The sequence below is a fragment of the Thermobia domestica genome, chromosome 16 (genome assembly GCF_964235325.1).
Source record: "Thermobia domestica chromosome 16, izTheDome1.hap1.1, whole genome shotgun sequence".
NCBI classification, from domain to species: domain Eukaryota; kingdom Metazoa; phylum Arthropoda; class Insecta; order Zygentoma; family Lepismatidae; genus Thermobia; species Thermobia domestica.
Window position 1 is genome coordinate 143565547 of NC_137469.1, and position 23009 is coordinate 143588555.

At 36.2% G+C, this 23009-nt stretch overlaps 1 protein-coding gene across 2 annotated transcripts in view; it reads left to right on the forward strand.

Annotated features, from left to right (window-relative positions):
• Positions 1-23009, forward strand: part of LOC145673466 (phospholipid-transporting ATPase ABCA3-like) — a 312570-nt gene that overhangs the window by 210646 nt on the left and 78915 nt on the right. For both annotated transcript variants that reach the window (XM_081743188.1, XM_081743189.1), the window contains exon 17: positions 12834-13292. In XM_081743188.1, coding sequence (XP_081599314.1) covers positions 12834-13292 — 459 coding nt within the window. The remainder of the gene's footprint in view (positions 1-12833; positions 13293-23009) is intronic.

A 23009-nucleotide genomic window follows, 5' to 3' on the forward strand; every position in this document is an offset into this window, starting at 1 on the left:
CGTAGAATAGGATTCGATTGCCAGTGTAAGCTCACAACTTCCGAAGTTGAGTCAACATCGTGAAAGAAATGGAGAACTATCCGAATAAAGTGGTAGCGATCTCTGGCCAAGAAAGACGAAAGGATTGTTTGATGTCATTGCACTGATCACGATCTTCTAGGTTGTGAATGTTTACCAGCTGGCATGTCCAGGCCCCTATGGGCTGTATTGCTGAGTTTAGATTTTAGACTAATAAACAGCTGTCTTTAGAAAATAACCTTGTAACACAAATATGATAGTCATGAGTTCCGAACCATAGTGTCAAGTGGTATAAATCTCACTTGGGTGGTAAAATTTGTTATTAGACATTCGTGGAAATCAACTGCTCTGTTAAAATATTTCAGTTTTCTAACATTGTTATGCCTAATTATTATTAAGCATTAATAATTAATTATTATTAAGAAGAAGCTGAAAATCGAGAAACATGGAAGAAATATTTCAAGGTCCAAACTGAAAATTAAGAAGAAACGAAAAAAATCTCATCTGTCCCAGGACCGGCCAAAAGGCAGAATACTTAATAATAATAATAATAAGAAGAAGAATTTTAAAATTTCTTTCTTGATTATAAGAATACATTATACATTATAAAAGTCGTATACAATGAAATGTATACATCCTAGAAATAGTATATACATATCAACGAAATGCCTTACTACTGTCAAACATCATTTGTACTGTGTATACATTTATATTAATTCTATAGACTGTCACGTCTTTTAATCACGTGGCTTCCCAGCTTGGCTCACAACGATGAGCAAACGCCAATGATTTGAGTATTCTAGTAGGGAATCGAACCTAGAATCACGCGAACAGGAGTCAAAAGTTCTAATTACAAGACTATGGAACCCCTTAGTATGACGTTATGCTTGAAATTCAAATGATTCTACCAAAAACAATTATCAACGAAATAGTTTATTACATCTCTAACACATTACATTTATACTGTGCATACATCTATATTAATTACATTATGAAAAGGAGTAGAATGACTATATGCCTGAAATTAAAATGATCCTACAAAAAGCATATTTTTCAACGAAATACCTTCCTATTGTCATGTATACGGGTAATTTTATTCGTGGGTGGAAGGAGGAGTCGCCCGAAGTAATGAAGAAATACAATACTCTCCTATCTGATAATTGAAATCATGAATAAATTTTATTATTATTATTCTTTCTGTATATGTTCATTTTCGAGTTAATCATTCCATATCGGACTCCCGAAGAAAAAAAAACCTATCGAAACAACTTATTGACCGTGCTGATAGCGACTACTCCCCGTCACGACACCGATTTTCAGTTTTGTTAGTGTTAGGAAAAAGAAGAGTGAGAAAGAAGAGTAGCAGAGGGAGGCAGAGAAGAAAAGAAAAAGAGAAAGAATGAAGAAAGATAAAGGATTGGAGGAGAAAGGATTACTGGATAATTCAGGAAATATAGTAATGAACTTGAATGGTTATTAACGAAGGATCAATTCCGAAGTGATCCGGAAATAGACACATATCCATAAATACGAGCCTGATCTGGGTCCAGGCGACTGCACAAGAGGGAGTTGCCCAAACCCAGCCCAAGCTAGGTGAAAATGGAATTTAATTGGTTGTAAGGTAATCCTGAATGGTAAATATTAACTATCCAGTCTCTGAACTCCATACTCTGAGATCGACCACACATATGAATTAGCTTGGCGAGACTTCTTTTTTGGAAGGAGAGAGTACCAAATTCTTTTCCTCTTTGATTCCTTCATTTTGTCACACTTCTTGCAACACAGATATTATAGCACAACGACAGTAGAATTTCCAGTAAGTGCACTTTGCAGTTCGTTTCAAGACTATTCTAAAACTCAAGGGTCACAAAATCACCCTCCCCTCTTTCCCTTTTCGAAGGGATCTTTCGGGGGGAAAGGTGAAAAATGTGGAAACAATTGGATACAATTACTAAGAACATTTTCCTTCTTCCTTCACAAGTCTCTTGTTTATGGTCATTTCGTCTTGTGTGATAAGGCGGACTTCAGAACACAAAATTGCAACGCTCCAGATTCCCTACCCAAATTGTCACGCGGTTCGTATGTCAGTCTTCGAGTTTCTTCAAAGAATGTTACATTATCTGCTATGAATCTGCAAACGATCTCCATTGTATAACTGCTATCTCGATAGAGGCAGTGGACAAAACTGAGGACAAAGCTGCCTAAAACAAGTTTTTGACAAAAAAAAAAAGGAAGAAACAGAGACAACATTTGTTTTTAGCCAGAAGCGCTCATAAATCACTACCACGTGACGCGAAGACTATTAGGGCTAGAGGTTCAGCAGAGAGCTCTCAATTCCTGGAGAAATTCTATCCTCTACGTTGCCAAGTATAAACGGAAGTATACATTATAATTAATCTAAATTGATCTAGGGCATTAAATCAAAAACAGAAACCATGAACATATAGGTATTGCTGTTGGAAAATATCATGGAAAATTTTGAGACGGTAAGTGCAATATCTTGTTAAATATTCACATAGAAATATCTACGTGTTATCTTATAGGGATCCTGAAACACTTGCAAGTGGGTAGACATCCCCTTAAGGCGAAAATTTTATTATGTATTTTCGTTTCCATTGTTGTAACCTTTTAATTGTTGTGGAGAAATCTGATCCCTTTTCCGTTATCGTTTGCCCAAGGACAATGAAATTCTGTCACTGAGTACAGAATAAAGTAATATATAAACTTCAAGGCGAAAATTTTACAGCATTTTGTTCTTTTCATTGTTGTAAGATTGTTGAAGGAACCCAATGCTTTTCCCGTTATCGTTTATTCTAAGATTTTGAAATTTCGTATACCGTGATGTAGTGTATGATTCATAAGGTAATTATTTTTCGATATTTTGTTCTTTCCATTGTTGTAGAGGAATTGAATGCCTCCCGTCATCGCTTGTTCTAGGTCTGAAATTCTGTCATTTAGTACAGGACCAAGTGATCTATGGGTTTTTAGATGAAAAGTTTACTACAATTTATTCTTTCCATTGTTGTAAGTTTGTAAACCAACCATTGTTGTGAACCAACTTAATTTATGCAAAATGTTTTTGTTATTCTCGGTATTATAATACATGGACATATTCAGCTTACCGAACCCACAGTTTTTCCCTGTTTTCTTTCCAAGTCTCCAATTTCGTTTCTCCCTCCAATTCGTTTCACTGTCCTTGAGAGGAGGGATAACATTTTTCTGAAGACACTGGTCACAACCGTCCTGTGAGTTTCTCTCTCAACACCAAACACATACACAAACTCACCTTTCTGTTACACATTATATGTTGAAACAAATACCAACCACTCAAAATTTTCTCAGGAACATTTATGAACAATTTAGAATAATTATGTAACTATGAAACTGAGATATTAGATAATTTTTGTTTCAAATTTGATATAAATACAAACAATACGTTTTCCAAGCGAGCAAATTCAGTATGACAACTCGCCGCGTGTTGTTGAGGGATAACAATATTGTTTCAATGTTTTATTACTGCATCCATAAAACTCATGTAAATGGACTGGATTAGATTGTATAAACCGCTCACCGCTCACAGCATAAACCTTCGAGTTATTTTGTCTTTACAGCGCTATACTGATCTTATGAACTTATGTAAAAATATTTAAAAAAAATAAATAAAACTAAACCAAGGATTGTTTACACTTGCTTGTTACATTTAATTAAAAAAAAAGTTAATAATTATATTTTTGAAATTACCACAAACACGATTATTTGTATTCAAAAGCATCATCAGGTAATTTATTAATCTTCCCAAGATTACTCGCAGTGGACAATGAATGAAATGCATTCATTTCTCGAAGTGTACGTAGCCTCATCAACTTCTTTTTAATCGTCTCTTTTTATCGTAGGCCCTTTGTGCGCTGTATGTGCTCATTTGAGGACACATGTCAAATTTGTGCACTTACTATCAAAAGACAAACTAAAATAAATGTTTTACTCTTCTCTGCTTTTGAATCCCTTTCTTTGTTCGAGTATTGTTCGTATAAGAATCTGTACACTTTCCCAACTATGAAATGAAAATGAAATGAAATCTTTGAGTTTTACGTCCCACGCCTATGCCGGTTAGGCTAAAGGAGACGGTGATTATGAGAAATGAATGAAATGGTGGAATGAAGAAAGTGGGAGGAAACGGGAGAACCCCGAGAAAGCCCACGAGCACGGTGTTTGTCCACCACATTTTCCAACTCTATAGACGCTTAGAGACTAAGATGATAAGATTTTAGTAAGATAAGTAATCACTTCCAATTTCAATTCAATCTTTTTCGCTTGGAGGATGATACGATGGGTCACTGGTAGAGCGCTCACCTCTAGTGTGAGGCATCCCGCCAATGCAAATTTGTGGTGGACAACACTGTAGCTGTAGTTTTCTCGGGTTTTTTCCATTTCCAAAAACATTCTCATTCCGCCAATTCTATCATAATCATTCACTTCCATTACAGTCACCATGTTTTCTTCTCTTGTCGTTACTGTAAAGTAAAAATTATCCAGAAAGCAACCAAAAGTGTTGTTGAATTAAAGCATTACTGAGAAATTGGACTATTCGATTATGCATAATCAGCGATGGAATGGGACATGGGCCACTTGGGTCTCGACTTTTGTCTGAGTCATCCGTGTCTGGGTCTCGCTTCTCAGACTCGGTCTGATTCGGGGACTGAATGGACCCGGAGACCCAATCATATCCGAAAACACAGATACACCTGGTGACTGAGAGATGCGACAGAAATACCTCTGCAAAATTACTGCAAAATTTTATTTTATATTTGATTAATGATGTTCACTGCTTGAGCTCTAACATTCATTTGCTCGGTTCTTGATGTGACATTTCTTAATCAAAATACCACATTTTGAATATTTCAAATATAATTTTATGTTTATTCGTCTTCAAGCATGCGGTTTTTGATTATGGCCTATACAAAAAAGAATTAACAAAAGCTGATTAACCTCAGCGGTATTTTTTTTTATGTTCTAAACAAGAAGCTTTACATACAGGTCGATTAAACATTAACGATCTCTCATAAGAAAAACATGTGACTTATCTTTTCTTTGCGATTTTCAATGTTGGTACCCTTACAAACGTTGTAGTTATCTTTCAGAGCAATACTTGACACAAAGAAGCAAACGAGCGAAAAATAAAATTATATTTATTGAAACGTCGATGAGAGAGGAGAGAATCAGGTTTGTTAGAACTGCATTAGTAGCCTCACACACTTCTCATGTATATGACGATGTTTCATCTTTGGGTTCTATCGAATCATCGGGTCACTCCGGATGATGGGTCGTGGTTTCTCAGTTGGGTCTTTTTGGGTCTGATTGCAGTTTGTCTTCCAAGTCATGTTTCACTAAGTTCGTGACCTATTCCATCAGTAGTAGACTATCTATATCGCAACATCAAATATGTTATAAGAAAAACGAAAAACAGAAATATGGAAAGATATTGAAATATCAAAAAATCGAAAACATTGAATATTGAAAATATCAAATACCGAAAACATCGATTCGTAAATGTTTCGGTATCGATGTTTAGATATTCGAAAATATCTTATGGATGGATCAATATATCGAAATATCGCACAGCCCTAGTTAGGATGCAGATAAGCGTGTAGCGACACGTCTCATACAGATTCGTTCTCGCATTCTCCAAACAAACGATCCTTAAATACACTGTCTAGTATCAAACTCGTGATTTGGCTTGGTCTTCAAAGTAGAATTTCTACCACAGAATTATTGTGGTTTCTGAACCCGCGATAATCAAATTTGTGTGCTGTCAATAATTAACTTTTTTATTAAACATGGAAAACAAGTAACGTTCTCTACCTGATCTTTGCTTTTTCATCATATACAACTCAAGCTCGCACTATGATAAACCAAATACCGTATTGGCCGTAATACAAGCCGAACATTTTATCACCATTTCAATTGTAAAAAATTAGGGTGCGTTATATGTTCCCGACCTTAGTAAAATTATGGCACTTCTTCACATCATATGCTGTTTCAAACATGTTGATTCCTCATTTTGAAATAACGATTATACAACAACACCATTGTACAAACTGGCCATATTATACGGCATTGTCGAAACTAACTTTCGGTAGTTAACAGAAGTACTTTGGCAACGGTTGATGACTGACAAAAATCAATAGGCAGTGCAAATTTTATAACACATTAAAATAAGTTAAAGCACTCAAAACAATTAAAAATACGTCAGATGCACATATGTGAAATTGTCCCCCTTCTAAATTTTGATTCAAAGCCAAAATTAATCATTTGTATTCTGTTTGTGATTGATTGTTTTGAAGAAATAATAATTTATTTCAAAAACAAAAACGAAATATTTAAAAAATAAAGCTCACACTTTACACTACCCTCAATTTTCAAAATTTGATTCAGAACTAGGAACGCGCACAAGACGAGTCGAAATTTAAATCTGTCTCTACTCGTATCAAGAAAATGCTGTCTCTACTATGCGAATTCAAAATCTAAAGCGATCGTTTGTTTGAAAAATATAAAAATAAACTTTTACATAATACATACAGTATGTATATAGATAATTTATACACACACACACATTATATATATATAAGATAGGCTTGGGCGTTGAATCGAAATTTTGAAAATAAGTGAATATCGTTTCACAGTGTGGAACTAAGACTTCCAAACTATGTGAATTCAATACTCAAACAGGAAGTAGTGCATCCATAAGTATACTTGTTGCAACAGAGTAATAAGATCAAAGATAGAACCTGTTATTAGGCCACTGAATTCATATCAAAAATCCATTAGTCGTCGTCATTTATTGTTTTTATCCTATGGCGATAAAGGTTGAAACTAAAAATCGTTTATTTCAACTACTTTCGGATTGAATAGAGGACTAAGGACGGAGATCAAACCTATTTTTGGGACACTGAATCAATTGCAAAAATCACATCTTTGATATCATTTACAGTTTTCGCTTTACGGAAATCGGTATTGAAACCGGAAGTAATAGTATATTTTAGTCAATTTCGGTTTCGGTACAGTTTGTGAATGGTCATAACATGTTGTCTTGAGACGCTCAATCGTTTACCCAAAATAAAAAAAAAATAAATTAAAAAACTTGGCTGTCTGTTACCGACGTACGTTACTGGTCATAAACAATGAAACCGGAAGTAATAGTAAATTCGAACCACTTCTTGTTTTGGTAGGGTTATGGATAGTCATATTATGATGTGGATAGTCATATTATGTTGTCTTGAGACGCTGAATCGTTTGTAAAAACTGTTTCTTTCTATCTGTTACCGTTTTCGTTCTATGGTGAAAAGGTTGAAACCTGAACCGGAAATAGCTAATTTGAATAACTTCCAGTACTAAAAGAGAGTTAATGAAGCAAGTGGAACTTATTCTTGAAACGAAAAATCGTTTTCAAAAAACCGCGTTTCGATATATGTTACCGTTTTCCTTCTAAGGCGATAAACGTTGAAACGTGAAGTGTGTAATTTTAACCACTCCCGGTTTGAATAGAGAGTTAACGGAGGAGATGGCAACTATCCTTGCTATTCTGAATCGATTGCAAAAATTCGCATCATGATATTGCCGTTTTTGTTCTGATACTTGTCAAGAGACGGACAGCACCCCTTGTGCACAGCATAGTTTGGAAGTCTAAAAGAGGGATCAGTGTGAAGTTGGCCAACTTCATTTTGTAAATATATATTGAATTGCTGCGAAACGAACTTTTTTTTTTTTTTTTTTTTTTTTTTAACTGTCAATAACAAAGGATTGATTTTGGTTTTGAGTCGAAATTTAAAAGGTTAGAGGCTCCATACACATATCAAAATACCGATATATTGTTTTTGATGCTTTTATTTTTATACAGTCGTACAACAGCTTTATCATTCTGTGCATACATATATTCAAAATTGAGAGTAAAATGAAAAATTACTCCATTTTACGCAATTAGGTGAATCGTATGATGCATACCGATGCTTCACTCTTCAGTTGATATGCTTTTATAGAACTTTTTTTTTTTCTGGTTGATTGGTTACAGTAAGGGGCGTTAATCTACGGCTTACGTGGAATCCAAACCATATGAGCTCCCACCGGGAATCAAATTCGGGTCTCCTGCGCCGAAAACGCTTACGCTACGCATATAGACAATAGCTTATAGACTATTTTGTGTTTACGTAGCTTAGACATATACTGTCTAAATTACTACTTTGAAAAAAAAATTGGATACACTGTAACAGCTCTTTTCTCCATAAATACAACACTGACGCCCACCGCTATTGCTTCATTGCATGTATTTACGTTACATCCTTTCTTAACAAAAAAAATCGAATTTACACCTTTCGTCTTTTTCTGCATCTCATAATGCTTAGTAAGGGAGTTCATATATAAAAATATTCTCTCTAACATGCAAGAATACAATTTTTATATATAACAATAAACTTAGCAAGAAATCTCACTATACTTGTTTTCTTCATCCGAAAAAAACTAATAAAAAGTGCGGGTCTCGTTCCCCTTATATTTCCTGGACGTGAGATTATATTAGGTAATGGAATACACTGTGAGGATCGATCTTTCATGTTGATCTATGCACTAGCCAATTACGCAGCACTCAATCCCCGTTTATGGTTCGGAATTAATAGTTGGTTTCGTCCTTTGTAATTTCTTAAGGTGCATTGTTGCATAAGAACGAATAAAAAACTTCAAACCCAAACCGATTTTTAAAATTAAATCAGGACATGCTGTAGTTAATACTGGAACATTACTTATGAAATATGAACAAAATCATAATAGACTTTTTCGGAAGACTATGTCAGAAGAAAACTCACCCCAAAGTGTGTACTACTCCTTTTCATGGGAGATAACTTATATAATATTGTGGGGAATCTAATGAAATATTTATTTACGAAGTGGTTTGCTATTATATATTGATATTTCGTAAATAAGATGCCACTCTAAAATGGACTAACAATTTAGCCACTTCTTTCATTAATTCCAAATATTTGATAATAACTATTGTATCTTCGTAAATACAACACTACTCACTTGCTAATCTTGTCGTTAAAACTATTTTCCATTTTTCTCTCTCTTTCTTATGTTGTTTTCATCGCTAAATAGCGTTATGACTCCACACCGACAGTACATGAAGTTTTAAAACTAAGTAAAGCATTTCAAAACTCCTATGCTGGATAAAGAATTCAATTTTTTTTTTATTACTTACTATTTATTAATTTTTTTACATACTAATAAAATCAATAATTATTTAAAAATTTAAAATTACAGAAACAAATAGAAATTTGAATATAACGTTTCTACAACAATTAATTTTCCGACATTCTTAGATGAAAACCTCGGCTGAATATATGATTGTTTACAAATATTTAAAATAATAATATTGATTCAAACGGAGATCGATGCATTTGGCCTACTGTGCTCTCTGCTGAGAAAAGGAAAACCAGAATTAGTTTTCTTCGGGTTAACATAGTTCTGTATAATGTATTGACTGACGCTTTAACTCCCAAAAGATTTGGGGTTCAAACGTATTCTAGATCTGTCTAACTTTTATTTCCAAATTTCAGTGCTCTTAGTGTACTAAGCGCCGTCAGAAATTATAAAAGAAAAATCTCTTCTAATTCTTTACCAGGGGGTAACGTGCCCATAATAGCGGCTACGTTCCCTCGTTGAATGGCAATGCTTATGCGTTGAATTAGAAAAGATTTAGCTCGAGTGTCTCCTGATTTAATGGATATACGCTTGCCAATTTCGTTAATAAATTTTGCGCCCTCTTGATCCCAGAATCCACTAGATTCAGTTGCTATTGCAATAAACCAATACTTATCTAGGAGATTAACGTATTTATTTCTTTTTTCTTTTGCTCTTCGTGCAACGATAAGTCCTGCTTCGGTCGATGAAAATTGCAGATTGGAGGGTGCATAAGTGTCTGAGCAAGTGAAATCCCAAATCAACGACTTTCCTTGCTTCCAGGGCACTAAAGTCATACCATCTGGCCTTTTTCCGTCTGAACGGCTGCACCCAATTGGTTCTCTCACTGCTGGCACCCCTGCGGATGTTAAGGCTCTCAAAATGATGTCATTCACATTGAATGGCGTGAATGTCTCCCGGTACTGCTTTTGCATGACAGACCGTGTAAACCTCTTTTATCTACGAGAGCGTTGCATCTTGGGCAGTGGTGGTGTTCGCATATATTTGCTCCTAGTCGAAGGGCGACGGACACACGGAAGCTTTCGTTGTCTAGATGTAGGCCGAGAGAAGGTGAAGGTAGAGCTTGAAGGCATGCTCCGTTTTCAAGGGACATGACAGCAAGTAATCTGGCCTTATCTTCGATGTTATTAAAAGTCTGCAATAATGAATCCAAACGGTAATTTACGATAGGCTCGTCCCAGACCGACTGATTATTTCGACTTTCGGGAGCCGGGGGTCTGACCCAACTAAATTTGACCATCTGGCTATGCAGTCCTGCACATCCGGGTTAGTGACTTCATCTTCTCTCTGAAGGAGGGTTCCAATCAGTTGTCTTGAACTATAGAAAGAGGCCAGAAAAGACGGGATAGCCAGATCCGTGGCGCGACGTATTCCAAGACCTCCATCTCTGACTGGTAGTGACGCTTGTAGCCATGCTTCATCACTGAGGGTACAATTAAGAATATTCTCCAATCCTGTTTTAAGAGCATAGTCGAATTTCTCAAGTAGATTATCGTCTCTCCAGGAGGGGGAACAACGTAGAAAATACAACAATCTTGGGATCGAGAAAGATGCTCTGAGGAGATAAAATGCTGAATGTGCAGAAAGTTTGGAAAGGCGTGAAAGTAGATGATCTAAAGATGAAATCTTTTCCAGTAATATCTTGCTCCTTGTGTCTGGTGTAAGAGCCGCTCCTAGCAGTTCGGCGTTAGAAGATGTTAATAATTTAATTCCAGGCGCCGCCTCGTTGAATCTGTCATATAGATTTTGAGTTTCAGCATTTGTTACTCCTAGAAAGCCAATTTCGCATTTCGAGTAATTGAGAGACAATCCGATCGATGTTGCTTGTGTGCGTATATGATCTAAAGTATGTAATACTGACTCAGTGTTTCCGGCTATAGTGCCATCATCTAAATACCAAATGTTGAGCTCAGTATTAATATCTCTAATTATAGGGTGAAGAGTTAATGCAAATAGAGCAGGACCTAGTGGATCTCCCTGTTGAACTCCACTTTGTGAAAGGATAATATTATCTCCTATAAAAAGGTAGCTAGGTTGTGAGTAGCTCTGGTATATATATGGAAAGAAAGAAGGGAAGTGAATTTAATTTCGTTGAAAGCGTTTTCGAAATCTATTTTAAGTAGAGCTTTAGGTTAAGGATGTTGAGAGGAATAATACATTCGTGCAGCATGGACTGCAGTTTCAGCTCCGTAGGGCACGCAGACTCCTAGCTGGTGTGGGGATAATATATCAATTAATGATTCTCGCATTCTGGAGCATATAATTTCAGCTGTGAGTCGCCTCCACACATTTCCCACTGCTACTCGTCGAATGCCACCACTTTTCTTCTTTAGCGCAATGAGTGAAGCGCCGAAAAAAATCGGATTTATTACGGCTGGTAATTTTCCTGAAATTACCAGATTTAATAATTCGCAGATTGAGTTAAGCGCTCTTTCGTCTCGGAATCTTGAATCATAATAAGATCTTTTAGAATGCTGGACGGAGATTATCCATTCCACCTGCTGAACCCGCCGGAAACGATTTAAGAGCTTTGATGAATTCTAATGCTGATACTTTAGTAAGAGTAAAGGATGTCTCGGGAGGCTCAGGAAAGTTCAATGAATGAGAGTGAGCAGGATGTTTTTCTCTAAGGGACTCCAGCACTGTTTTATCCGGAGTAGTTAAAATATCTTCGGAAGATAATAATCTCACTGCTCCTCGTATGTCTCCCTCTGCCAATTTCTGTTCGATGGTCTTGATATTAAATGAGTTGGATGTTGGCGATTGACGAGGTTTGTACGTATGCATAAAGGGTGGTGATAGAGCACATGAAATTCAAATTTTTGTACTTTACCCGTTAATATATTGTACAGATCAATGGTGTACGATATGAACTTGGGTGCTTGAACTCCTCTTTATAATGTTGTGTGTATGCCATTGGAGGTTCTTGGGTTCAATTTGAGTTGTCATTTATGACATCTTTGATAAAATCTGTGCTGAGCAAATGTATTTAATTGCAATTCCAGTATCACGTGAACAAAGACAAGCAATGTACTGCAAATACCAAAAAAAAAGTGTTCTCAGCAGTCGGCATTTTCGCTATTCAGCGTTCTTTACAAGAAATGGAACTATTAGCTTCAAACTTCTCTTCCGCACAAGCTGCAGATTACTAGACAGTGGTTAGTGGTGTCTGGTTACTTAGAGGGATGGAAGTATCGAAAAAGAAAATTCCTACGAAGGTCGCAGACAAACGACATCCCACACCGTCTACCCCATCCTTCGCGAGGAAAAAAAATAAAGAAGGGAGAGGTAAACTTCTAACTCAAATGTCTTGTCCTATCTTGCAAATTGGGTTCGACAACACTGCCTTCTATTTTTGTAAGTTTCGTAAAAACTGAAAGCTATGCCCCTTGCGAACGTAAAATTGTACTTCTTTCTGACGACACTATTTCATGGCTTTAGACCAACCTTAATTAGTTTCTACCTGCTTGCACTTGATATTCAGCCTTCAAAACTTCGTAGTGCTTTTCTAGAACCTTCCATTCCTCAATTGTTACAAAACTAATATGGCTTTTTTTTTTTTCCTACAGGCAGTGATCGCAATTATATTAGTAGTATTAACTGTATACCTTACTACAAAAGTGATAACTTCTGGCGAAGAGGAGCCTGAGAAAGTATTGTCGTTCAGAGATGTTACAGGAACAAACGTTGAATACCATGTTTCACAGAAGGGGAAATTGCTTGGCGATATTTACAGGGATATGCTGCAAAGTGTAGCTGATGTAAAATCCACTGAAATTGATGTAGTAAAAGCCCTTATTAAAGACGGAGAGAAGAGTTTGCCTGAATATCGGGAGAAATATATTGTAGCAGCTGATCTCAAGGAGGACAAGAATGGGCCTGTTGTTACAGCACTTCACTCTACGATTGCTGTCCATGGTGCTCCCGTGTCATTGAATCTGGTTATGAATACACTTCTGCGTTACTACACTGCAAATCATAGCTCTTCAATAACCGTTATAAATCATCCGCTGGAGAAGAATGAATTGGTGAGTATCTCTAATTGTTATATCATGATGTGTGTTGCAGTGTACCCAAATAGTTAGCGCTTTTACATGGTCTTGGATTCAATTAGTGGTGAGGCAGTTGGGAAGCTGTTATCAGAAACTTGAGTCAGAAATCTCTTAATTGTTTTGACGAACTGCATTTTTCCCTATCCTGAGCCAGACATTTCATTTTTATGTAATTTTCTGCCCAGTGTCTTTTTATTATTTAGTGTGTGTTTTCGCGGCCTTTCACCGCTATTTTTTTCCTTGTACTATTCCTTCCACAGCTAATAGCGTAACTCTTTCATGTGCCATAGTGCGTTCAGACATCGTATTTCTTATTTTCGAAATAGTCTTAAGTATTCCACCAATTTCATCACATTTCAATTGATACCTTACCTACCCACATAGTTTGCGACACTTTTGCTGTACCACATTTCAAAGGCTTCCATTCTGTATTTTTCTTCTTCTAAAGTTTATGCCTCATCCATACAACGCCACACTCCATACATACGCTTTCATCAATTCTATTTCGATGTTTTCAATTAAAAGCTTTTTTTTTTTTTTTTTCTTGTCTTTATATACTGGATTTCATCTGTTATTTGCACTTATTGTCGCTTGTTATTTTACTCCTTAAGTAGCTTAATTTCTGTATCTCATCACGTGATCTACCGTATTTACGCGAGTCTAAGATGCACTTTTTTGTCGATATTATTGCCTCCAAAATCAAGGTGCGTCCTAGATTTGAGTTATGCAAATTTAGGCCAGATTATATGGAGTTTTGCCAAAAATTGTTAATCCTGTCAGTCACAATTCTGTAAAGAGTGTGTATTTTGTGTGTACGAACTGAATGCAGAACTAGAATCGTTAAAAATTAGCCAGTACTTTGTCAAATTGTGCGTACATACTGGTATAATATGATACTGATAGTAGATTGCTATAAAACTGACGCAAGCAAGTGTTGTACCATAATTACATTAGAAGAAAAAAGTACCAGCAGATGCACATGAATATACTGTAAATTCCAGCAGTAAGTTCAATATTTATTTATTTTCCCATAACATTATTTGTTTTCCCATGTTTATTATTATTTTATTTATTTATTTATTTATTTTTTTTTCATTCTTTAAAATCAATGCAGGGTCAATCCATATAAAGTGATCCACAGATGAGGAAAATGGTTACTCGACCATCTCCAAAATTTATAATACTTTGAGTGTAACGAACCTTGTCTGAGAAGGTCAATAACACTATTCACGTTGTCGTATGTATAAGTGTTCCTGAATGTCGGCCATCTTTGTTGTCAATGGAGTGCCATTATTTGCATTTGCAAGCGTTTACGAAAACTACAGATACTCAAGAGGTACGTATCAGACGAACTCCAGACAAAATCGAATGTTTAGAGGAGAGACTGAGGTACACGGAGAACATATACTCTTGCTTCTAAATAAATATGCAGGATTGCAAACCAATGCATGAAATCACTAGAGAAAGTACAGAAAATTACACTTTTAAAGGGGCTGTATTTTCGAATGGCATAAAGTGAGGGGTTCATAAATTTTGTGCTGAATACTATTGCTTGTAAAGAGTCGGTAGAAACTGGCACCATAGATTTATGGGGGCCCAAAAGTTGGTTGGGATATTGTATCATGAGGGACGTCCTAAAGGGTATGGTGGCGGGAAAGAGAGGGAGGGGGCGAAGGAGACTACAATTAATGGATGATATTAAAACAGAAAGATCATACGCGAAGACGAAGAGGTTAGCGGAGGACCGTGGAGCATGGAAGCTTCTCAGCTGCGGCAAGTGACCTGCCAATAAAGGCAGAATACCTATGATGATGATGATGAAAAGTTGAAGTTCGTGATTTTTTTGATGCCATGTTTGGGGTGTAATACCTCAGGAGGGCAAAGTACTAAAAATTGCTGCGTAGGCCACAAAGTAATTCTGTATGTGAATAAACTATTGCAAGAAAAATCATTACTGATATTGCATGAAGAAAAAAGTGAGGATATGGTGAAAATGCGAAAAAAGCACGCGCGTGACGATGGTCGTAGCCTGGAAAAAAAAAAATGAATGTTTTGATATAGTTCATGCTAAATCTCAAAAGCTACGCATGGTTCAGTAATTAGGCCCGTTTTTGTGTGTGTTCAGTTGCGCAGAAGCTTGCGAGTTGCGTTTGTTCCATCTTTCTAGCTCCATGATCATTGCACGTCTATATCGTAAGGGGAAGGAGCTCCTCCTTGCACCTACGACACCCATCGTCGAACTGGACCGCGGTATTAAGGCACTTAATGTATCAGCAAAGTATCATAGGAATCCGATTCCAGTTACGGAAGTTAATATGCTCACAAGGTTGCATTACACCTATCTATCCTGCTGAAAATGGCGTATTTGTGGAAAATATTTAAAATGATTGTTGTTTCCCTTCTTTTCTATAGTATTACAGCAATAGCTTTTAGTAGCTGTACTTACAACAAGTTCTCGCAGTTACACAATTTAAACAGGGTTGCAAACTTCAGCAGTGTTTATCATATCTCCAGAACGGTTTCAGATATCGAAGTGCTGTAAACGGCAAAATAATATACACATCCATTACAAACCATACAAGTAACTAGATATGATACTTATCTCAGCATTTTTTCGAAATAAATGCTTTCAAAAGATTAAAATTTTCAAGCTCTAGTAACTTCTTTCCTATTCCTTCGAAACAAGTCATACCATAAGCATGGTATCCAACATTAAAGTACTTTTGATGTGCATTATTCTGTGCATCTCCGTTATGCTGTGTTTGCGTTAGACACTTCAGAACTTTGGATGTTTGTGATACTGTAACATCCTCAGTTTACAACACTGAATAACAAAGTGGTATTTTATAGTTACGTTTGACACGTTGATTTGAAATATGTAATAATCTGACGTTGTGCCATTTGAAAAACATATAACTTTATGTTGGGTTGGCATCACTGTTGAGTCTTTCTAATACATACTAAGATGCCCCCCTTATAGTTGCAGGGTGTGTACTGACCTGAAAACCTTGAAAACCTGGAATTAGCCTGGAATTTACTTTTAGACCTGGAAAACCTGGAAATAGCCTGGAATTGGACGAGGAACCTGGAAGTTTTAAAGTTGTTTTTAAAATATTGTTTTTGGGATTGGTATGGAATAAGTATATTTTTGGAAAATGCAAGAAAGTTATATACTACAGCATAAGTTAAAAGCCAATAATAACTTATTCAGTGGAGACGTAGTTGAGAAAGAGATACAGACGTCAGCAGAGTGCAGGCGGTGAATGTGTTTGGAAAGTATGTTGAGGGTACAAGAGACTGAATAAGATTTTATTTGTTTGGCATGGTCGTTGTGAGTAACAGTGACTACAAAAAGAGATAAATTAGTCCCCGATGATGAGAGTAAGGTAATTGAAAAAGTTAAATTTCATGATCTATTAAGTCAACATGCACGGTAGTGCATGGCAGCCAAGTTCTGCGAAAAAAAATGAAAACTGGCCTGCACTGCCGTAAGCATATTATACACTAACAAGAGTTTTGGGTAAAATCGCCGATTTCGGGGCTTTCTAAAAACGATTCTATTAAGGGTAGAAACGTGCAATTTAGAATGTAAGGAGATATCCCACAGATGTACTCATATGCCAAATCTCACATTCCTATCTTCAACCATATTCGAGTAATGGACCCTCAAAATATGCAGTTTTCAGGCTCACTGACTCACTCATCAAATTGATTAGGTACTTTCCAATCAGATAGAAACGTGAAACTTTGCATAAAGGTGCCCTATAACGACCTGAGTATGGAAAAAGTCCGAAATCTGAGGAATGTCCTATGGGAAAGTTTTTATAAGCAAAAAACTGTCCTTAGCCAAGCAAGAAATCGATTCATTCACTCACTCAACAGATTAGGTACTTCCCAATGAAATAGAAACGTGAAACTTTGCATAAAGGTACCCTATAACGACCTGAGTATGGAAAAGGTTCGAAATCTAAGGAATGTACTATGGGAAATTTTATGGGCAGAAAACTGTCCTTAGCCAGGGAAAATATCGTTTCACTCACTCACTCATCAAATTGATTAGGTACTTCCCAATGAGATAGAAACGTAAAACTTTGCATAAAGGTACCTTATAATGACTTGAGTATGGAAAACGTCCGAAATTTGAGGAATGTTCAACGGGAAAGTTTTTATAGGCAAAAAACTGTGCTTAGCCAAGCAAGAAATCGATTCACTCACTCACTCATCAAAATAATTAGGTACTTCCCAATGGAATAGAGACGTGAAACTTCGCATAAAGGTACCCTATAACAATTTGAGTATGGAAATGTCCGAAATCTGAGGAATGTGCTATGGGATTTTTTCATGGGCAAAAAAATGTCCTTAGCCAGGAAAAAAATCGTTTCACTCACTCACTCATCAAATTGATTAGGTACTTCCTAATTAGACAGAGACGTGAAACTCTGCACAATGGTACCTTATAATGACTTGAGTATGGAAAAGGTCCGAAATTTAAGGAATGTACAATAGGAAAGTTTTTATAGGCAAAAACTGTCCTTAGCCAAGCAAGAAATCGTTTCACTCACTCACTCATCAAGTTAATTAGGTACTTCCCAATGGGATAGAGACGTGAAACTCTGCATAAAGGTACATTATAATGACTTGAATATGGAAAAAGTCCGAAATGTGAGGAATGTGCTATGGGAGTTATTTATGGGCGAAAAACTGGCCTTAGTCAAACACAAATCGGTTTATACTCTCCCTCATCAAATTGATTAGATACTTCCCAATGAGATAGAAACGTGAAACTTTGCATAGAGGTACCCTATAATGACTTGAGCATAGAAAAATTCCGAAATATGTGGCATGTGTTATGATAATTTTTTTATTGGCGAAAAACTGTTCTTAGCCAAGTAGAAATCGTTTCATTCTGTCAATCATCAAATTGATTAGGTACTTCCCAATGAGGTATAGACGTGAAACTTTGCAAAGAAGCACCCTATAATGACTAGAGTACACAAAAAGTTCGAAATGTGATTAATGTGCTATGGGAATTTTTTATGGGCGAGAAACTGTCTTTAGCCAAACATAAATGTGTTCGTCCTCTCACTAATCAAACTGACTAGGTACTTCCCAATGAGATATAAACGTGAAATTCTTCATAAAGGTACCTTGTAATGGCTTAAGTGTGAAAAAATTCCGAAATGTGCTATTTGAAATTTTTCATGGGCGAAAAATTTTCCTTAGCAAAGCACGGTTCATTCAGTCACTCATTACATTGATTTGTTAGTTTCCAATGAGATAATAACGTGAAGCTGTGCATAAAGGTACCTTATAATGACTTGAGTGTGAAAAATGACCGTAATGTGAGGAATAGAATTTGGGAAATTTTTCCTGGATGTAAACTGACCTTAGCAAAGTAGAAATCGGTTCATTCATTCACTCATCACCTTGATTTGCTAGTTTCCAATGACATAGAGACGTGAAAATCTGCATAAAGGTACCTTATAATGACTTGAGTGTGAAAAAATCTTAAATATGAGTAATGTGCAATGGGAATTTTTTTATGGGTGAAAATATTTTTAGCCAAGCAGATATCGGTTCATTCATTCACTCGTCACATTGATTAAGTACTTGTTTATGAAATATTGACGTAAAAGTCTGTATATTGGTACCTTATAATGACTTGAGTATGGAAAAGATCTGAAATTTAAGTAATGTACTAAAGGAATTTTTTATGGGTGAAAACTGTCCTTAGCCAAGCAGAAATCGGTTCACTCACTGATTGACTCATTCATAGCATTAATTAAGTACTTCCCAATGAGATAGAAGGATGAATCTCTGCATAAAGGTACCTTATAATGATTTGAGTATGGAAAATGTCCGAAATTTAAGGAAGTGCTATGGAAAAACTTTATGGGTGAAAACTGTCCTTAGTCAAGCAGAAATCGTTTCACTCACTCGCTCATCACATTGATTTTGTATTTCCAATGAGATAAGTCGTAAAACTCTGCATAAAGGTATCTTATAGTGACCTGAGTGTGGAAAAAGTCCGAAATGTGACGAATGTGCTGTGGGAAATTTTTTATAGACGAAAAATTGTCCGTAGCCATTAGGTACTTCCCCATGAGATGAAGATGTGAATGTCTACACGAAGGTAGCTTATAATGGCTTGAATATGAAAAATATCCGAAATTTAAGGAATGTGTTATGGGATTTTCTATGGGCGAAAAATTGTCCTTACTCAGAGATCGGTTCATTTACTCACTCATCATTGATTAGGTGCTTCCAAATGAGATAGAGAATTGAAACTCTGCATAATGATACCTACCTTACGTAATGACCTGTGTAAGGAAAGGTTCCCAATTTAAGGAATGTACTATGGGAATTTTTATGGGCGAAAAACTGTCCGTAGCCATTAGGTACTTCTTAATGAGATAAAGATGCGAAACTCTCCATAAAGGTACACAATAACGGCTTGAAAATGAAATTTGAGGAATTTGCTATGGAAATTTTTTCATTAGCAAAAAAACTGTCCTTACAATCAGAAATCGGGGACGATTCCGTTATTGAACATATCAAGTGCATAGTGATAATGTTGTCAATCGTCTGAGTGGTCGTGTTGGTGCCCTCCTCGCTGGTCTATTGGCTACCACGTGCGCCTTTGGTGTATGGAGTCCTGGGTTCGATTCCCGGTGGGAGAGCCTTTGAAATCTTAACTCTCCTTGATGTTTCTGTGTTCGTGTCCCTGTTGTTCTAGGTTAATAGAAAAATGAGCTAAGGTCACTGAGAAAAATCAGTTATCCGGATAGCGGTATAGTGTACAAATATACGGGATCCTTATGTTTACTACAGAAATCAATACTTAACATACGTTATCCATATGCTTCATACGTACTGCCCTCTTTCCCTCTTAGATGTTACACAATGTCGATGCAGGATGTCTGACATCTAACAGTCTTCCGTACATTACGCACGTCAGCTATAAGTTACATACGGTCATCTGTATGAGAGATCCTGACCGCCTACATACAATCTTTTCGTTCATGTGGAAAGTACGTTTATTCGGAACACTTTTACGGAAAGTACGTTCAAATATACTTTTCCAGTTATACGTTTAGTGTACGTTAAGTCCAACAACTACAGGATTTACACATGTAATAAACGTTTTTACGTACGCCACATACAGCTTTTCTCAGTGTGCGAGTAAAATAAGTGAAAGCTAGTAATTAGTAGTTAAGCAAGTTAACCCTAGAACGCAGAACATGGGTCAAAAATGACCCAGCAGTAATTTATGTATAGATTTTTGTCTGCAATATTTGTTGCACAGTAGTTTTTCTCCGTGACATCTTCTATTGGTTTGTTTACTACATAAAAATAATGTATTTAAGTTTTTGGTTTTGTATTTATTTTTTACATTTTATTATATATATTTCTATACGTAGTATACATAACATGGGTCATTTCTGACTCGCGGTATATTTTAGTATTACATTACTATTATATATTAGTATTAGTATATAATACTAATACTAATCTTTATAGTAGTACAGTGAAACCTCCCTTAACGGACACCTCCCAATAACGGACACCTCTATAATACGGACAGATTTTTTTGTCCCGGCAAAAATATATGTTCTCTTACGGAACAAAACCCTCCCTTTTACGGACACTCGCAGATACGGACGCGGACAGTCCTTTTACGCCCAAACGTTTGAATAACCTCTTCATAACGGACAGGAATTGTTCTCGGTTCTGCGATACCGTATATTACAGTATACAGAAAAGTCTTTTCCCCATAAGTGTATCTCTCATGAGTCCAGACCTGGTGAACCATCAAACAGAACAGCTGAACTTGAATTTTTTTCCGCAATAAACTGCTTTCTGGCGGAAATCGTAGAAAATTTTCAATAAGCAATAACACTCATGCAGGGTTAGTCGTGAGGCCAGGAATTCTATGCGAAAGATCTTCCCTTCCCTAACAAATTTAATCCTTTTCGTAAACATTGTTTGTTTTACAATAACATTTTCAACGAGCAATGCTACCGCTCTTACTTTTTTGGAAAAGAAACATTTTTCTTTTACTCATGATACTGGAACAAGTCTGGGTTGGAGTTTTCCCGGCTTCTTTTTTCATTTTCTCTAAAAGAATATTCTTTGTGATTGGACCTGGGTCAATAAATATGCACCCCCAATAGCCTGCCTTTTCATCCATTCTGTCAACGAAGATGCCGCGCCAGTACACAAATACACACATACATGTTTCTTATGCAATCGTACTGAGGATTTTTAGAGGACACTTGCTAATGAGTTTTATTACCGTTGTAGAGGAAAAAACATGCCTTTTTCGTTAAACATTGCCCAGCAATAATAGGTTATGATTTAATAGAAATGAATTTCTCCTTCATCCCTCCCAGTAATTCAAATTGTACTAAATAAGACTATTTTCATATTGAATTTTACGTATTTACGCCCATACATAATATATTTACTGTATATTACTGCATTCAATTACCCTTATGAGAAATTAAATTTCTGTAATCTCTCTATAACGGACACCTCTCAGTAACGGACAAAACTTCATGTCCCATTGGTGTCCGCTATTGAGAGGTTTCACTGTATTAGATTAGTTCTTTACTATAACAAATTAGTATTTGTTTTACTAAAATGTTATTATATTTGTAGTAGTATTATTACTACTAGTCTTGTATTTTGAATTGGATTTTTTTAGAAATATATACTCTGAACAGACTAATCTTATGGACCATGTTATGGACCCATGGACCCATGTTATGGAAACTAAGGTACAATTCATGTCATGCGTTGGGTTAATGAGGCACGTTCTGTGAATCAGTTAACTTTTAAAACCGTGGGCTAAGACACGTACATACTGCCGTAAATTTCGTGGTTGGAAACTCAGACAAGGAAAGCCAATATTTTGTCTTTTTTCGGTGAATGCTTTTCCTTTATTGCAGTCATTGGTATTAAATAGATATTGAAATTAATTTGATAAGTAAGATAATGTAGAGGTGAGAATGCTTAAAATTAATGAAGTTTTCCAAGAAATGAGAAATCCAATTGTTCGAATTTATGTGTGATTAGCAACAAAATGTAACGAAAATATATTGGTACCACGAGTTATATGATAGTTACCACAGTCGTTATGTAAAAATGTTCTTGATACTTCGTGTCTCTATCTGTGAACAGTGTGAGAATCTCTTGCGTACCAGCCTTTTCATCAACAGTGAATTTCGTGCCTTTGCTCTTCATATTTCCTGAATTTGCCCTCCGGGGGGTGGCCCTCCACACCCTCGCCTTTGCTCGGCCTACTTCCTCACACCTCTTAAGCTTACAATTCCCGAATTTCAAGTTTCTTTTCCTGTTTCAACTATCTAAAAGATAAGATTTTGTATTCCATGAAAACGCCTATTTAAATAACATGGTGATTTCTTCATCTCCCTTTAGACTCCTTAAAAATTAAAAATATTCAATTTTAGCATTTTTCTGTTGGTTAGTCCCGGGAGGCTACAATCGTGCCAAATTTCATCATTCTAACCCTGCCGGAAGTGCCTTAACATTTTGGGGTGTAGAAGACGTCCAATATAAATAACATGGAAAAGGTTTTTCTGTTCCCCATAAAACCACTCTAAATTTGGAACTTTCATTTTTACTGACTTACTTAGGTAATACTAACGAAAACGTTGAAGCATACAGAAT